Source organism: Lottia gigantea (assembly GCF_000327385.1).
Source record: "Lottia gigantea unplaced genomic scaffold LOTGIsca_137, whole genome shotgun sequence".
Taxonomy (NCBI): domain Eukaryota; kingdom Metazoa; phylum Mollusca; class Gastropoda; family Lottiidae; genus Lottia; species Lottia gigantea.
The window spans coordinates 196194-200294 of record NW_008707563.1 but is presented as its reverse complement, the minus strand read 5'-3'; the positions used below and the strand labels follow the sequence as shown (position 1 = coordinate 200294).

The 4101-nt window shown below is 36.4% G+C and overlaps 1 protein-coding gene across 1 annotated transcript; it reads right to left on the bottom strand.

Annotated features, from left to right (window-relative positions):
• Window positions 1–1813: 1813 nt before the first annotated feature.
• On the bottom strand, window positions 1814–2035 carry LOTGIDRAFT_58541 (hypothetical protein; the record flags this gene model as incomplete). The annotated part of the gene is made up of 1 exon (XM_009049485.1): window positions 1814–2035. A coding segment is annotated over one exon (222 nt), but the record flags the coding sequence as incomplete, so codon positions are not given.
• Between the last annotated feature and the right edge of the window lie 2066 nt (window positions 2036–4101).

Sequence of the window (4101 nt, the reverse complement as noted above, 5' to 3'; positions counted from 1 at the left end):
ATTTTTCAAAAATATTGCACAAACCCGACCTCCTCGGAAGAGCAAGGAATCGTAAAGAAAATATTCATTGAAGCACTATTATCTATTTACACTTAAGGCACATTGGTGAACCACCAAACAATTTTGGACAGAATAAGGACACTGACTCAGAAATAAGGGCGATGACTAAAAAATTAGGACAGAAACTTTTAGGAAAAATTTAGGACAATGTCCAAAAAATGCGATAAAGTCCTAAAAATTGTGACAATGTCCCAAATGATAGGTTAAATAATATTTACAATTTACATTTGAGGAATACGATATAAACATTTTACCAACCAAAAAATGTACAGAACAGTAGAAATCCTTTTTCATTTTTTTCGAAGTTCAGAAGAGTTGGATGTAAAACAGAGGGGGAGGGGGGGGGGGGCATTTCTAATAGTTTACAGTTTCTTTAAAGCTTAATCTGTGGCAGAGCACTTGCGTACCTTCCACGGTATATGCCGTTTGTTGCAGAACAAAAGGAGATTTTATTCTATAAGCCCGATGAGGTTGAAAACAAGGGAATATAAAATTGAATATTAAACAGTACCGATTTCATTTGAATTGTGATTTTACCAATGAATTGGGCTTTTTTCTATATGAAAATATATAAATTCTATATCCCTATAAATTATATCTTGAATATGGCCGATCTCTAAACAATGTAATTATCAAAACTCGATGAAATTTAAAACCAATAATTTTCACAATTCTAAATAGCCTTTAAGTTTACGATGACATGTTTGGTTCAGTTAAAAATATTAAAATCAACTTTAAACTGAACATTGCCACTTTTAGGAGGAAAGTTATTTGTGCGCTCATCAAGATTGGATTTCAATTTATATTGACACGCGACAGTATTTTAAATTTTATCTTTTCCCGAATTTTAATCTGATACGTTTTGAACCTTTTGGTTCCCTTTCAAAAATGAGCTAAAAATGAAATGAAATAAACTAAAATGAATATTGTGAAAAGATAAACATAAATTTTGGTTTATGGTTAAAATTTTGTAAATTGTAGAAAATCATTCTGCAGTCTAGACTTTAAAAATTAAACCATTGGCAAAAATTTAAAAAAATAGTAACCCCTTATTTATTTGTTTTTTTTTGGGGGGGGGGGGGACTAAATTTGAAGATAATAAAAAAAACAAGGATAACATTATCAACGATATGTGTTCTATGGAGGAAATGGATTATGTCGAAGAACTAGCCCACTATTCACTTAAATAACAATTTTACTACTAGCCTACTTTGGAAGACCTTGAAAAGAGTATTCGAAGTTTCCAAATTTTTCCCCTTTTCACATTCTATCACTTAAGCGATTGCCAATAATACTAATCAGATGGACAATGCTTTTCTAAATGCTGGGTTGCTTGAGCAGTTTCATTGATTTCATCCTTGATTACTTCTTGTCCCTCTTCTTGTTCTCCTTCTTGTTCCTTTACCCGGACTTTCGCTTCCGTTAATATCACGTGATTGGTAACCGGAAGAGTAATGGTTGGCGGAACAGAAGGCATCATTTCAACATGAACTGCCGAACTTTGGATCCCATGTTCATGTTCGGGAACAACGTGTACAGACATATCGGTTGGTTCAGGTGTTACTGGTTGAATTGCCGAATTTTGAACCATGGAATGATGCGATGCGTCTATGAGTGATGGGAGTTCGGCCATATGCTCCTCGTGTCCCACCATTTCAAGTTTTTCATGCATCGTTGAAGAATCGTAGCCATTGGACTGGACCTCGTATTTATGGATACTGTCATCGCTCTGGTACGACAAGAGTTTCACGTGCTTTGGATCAGCACCGGAAGTGACGTCTTGCATGAAAGAAATATAGGTCATAGCAAGTCTCAGAGTTTCAATTCGCGACAATCGTTTTTCGTAGTTAAATGCCGGAAGTCGTTTTCTTAAAGCATCAAAAGCTTCATTAAGCTGAAACATTCGCCGCCTTTCACGGACATTGGCTGCACGTCTTTGTACGACACTTTGTGTCCGTCGTCTCTTTGGCCTACCGTTAGCACCAGAGCCGCTTCTGGACTCCCGTCTGTTAGATGTTCCGTGTGCGATTGTGGTTCCATTTGCAGTTGCACCTGTCCACAAAACTTGAGATGGATAAAGTTCCGGATGTGTGGTAGGTTGGTAAGTGGAGTAGTATTGGAGCTGGGGGGCTATTTCCGGTCGGGGTGCAATCGAATACATCGATCGAGAGGTATCAATAGCGCCATTTTGCCAGTCAAGTTCCGGCGTAAAATATCCTTGAATATCTCCGGAATATTGTGATGTTGTGAACGTCGGCATTTCACTGGACGTATACGTCACGTGATAAACACCGTCCCCTTTAATTTCAGGATCCATATTGCAACATTTTTGAATTTCCTCACTGAATATAACTGGCTAAAAACAGCTACAATCCACAACACTACTTTACTAAATCCAAACCCAGTTATTAACAATCGTTTAAGGCACTACTTGAATCTCCGTTACAACCAACGCGCGAATATTAACAGGTTTGGCTTTAAACTATCTTTTAGAATATGCGATTGATAAATATATATAAATATAATGCCATTCAGTTTGACAACAGACGGTTTCGTTTCAAGATGACGCCATTTTGTTTTTTTAAAAGCATTCACTGATGGAAACGCGTTAAATGAATAAATTAATATTTAGAATAGCCGAGCTGGCAACAAGATTTTAGATAAGTTTTAGTATATTCGATATTCAATGCATAAAAGTGGAATAAATTGGAGCAAATTCAGGCAACAGTTCTGGCGGCAGTTATTGGTTCGATATGATTCACATGTATCAGACGTCAAAGATTCTGTCGCCAGGTGTCGCGACAATGGTTAATAATATACTATTGACTATATTTCTATTAATTCACAGTCCATTATTTTCAGTTTCGTTCTACTAAGCATAAATTCATTTTGAATTAAACCTATTTCAAAATATCGATTTTTAGGGAAATCCGCCATTCGGTCATTATAGTTTTTAACTTTTAGATTTGTTTGTTCTTACTGAAATATAATTTTAACATTTTCCGACCCATAACATTTTAAAACAAACTTGATTTGTCTGAATACATCCAGACATAATGACCCAAAAATGTTGTTTGTGTTTTTAGAAATTTGGGCCTGGACTCGATAACGTATAAGTAGTTTGAAAAAATATCAAAGAGTTGTTAAAAATAAAAAAAATAAAAATAAGAAACTGACCTTAGTTTCTTAATTTTACTTAATTATGTATGGCAGTACTTTCAACACGTGACGTGAGAATCTGTCACGTGACTAAGGTCATCATATCAGTATCAAATATGTCTAGGTTCTTGTTCTTTCACGCCATTGGTGTTTTGTGTCTGACCCGAATTCTCGCGGTGCATTGCATCTCGATAATTTAAAGCAAAAAGATGCTCGGTAACGTTCAGCACACGTGATTTGTTTTCGGTCACGTGACTGAGGGTTAATTGAGGTCAGATAGAGATAATATATTTTTATCAATTGTAACTCGATTTCCGATTGTTTTGTATAATGTTAAACAGTCATGTGACAGAATGCACGTGCATCTTGTGACTGTGAATATTTGACTTTGTTTATATGCCTAAAGGGAAGGTCTGGGTGAACTTGCCACTGGTAAAATCTAAGGGCACCTGGTTTTTTTTAAAGACAACTAGCAACTGATATCATTTGTGAGAGAGAATATGATCAATTATTTGATTTAGTTGACCGGAGTGCACTGAAATTCACTTCTGAAACCTGTTGCTCATGTCAGCCCCGTAGCCAGACTTGATTGTTCCGAGGGGCAAGATATGTATCCGGACGGGCAATGCTGCATGGTGTTTAGTAGCAGTAAAAACAATTTTTTTTCAGGGGGGCGGGGGGTTGGGGGGGGGGGGGGGTAATCTAGAAAAAAATTAGTCTTGTCGTTGACCTAAACTCATCCGCACAGAGCCATTGGGTGTTCCTGTAACACATGTAAACCATTCCTTATGCATATCTCTTTGTCAGCGTCGAATTTTGTCTGTTAATTTTAAACCCAGAACGCGGAAATATCTTTTAAAAATTGCATTAATTAAGTGAAGA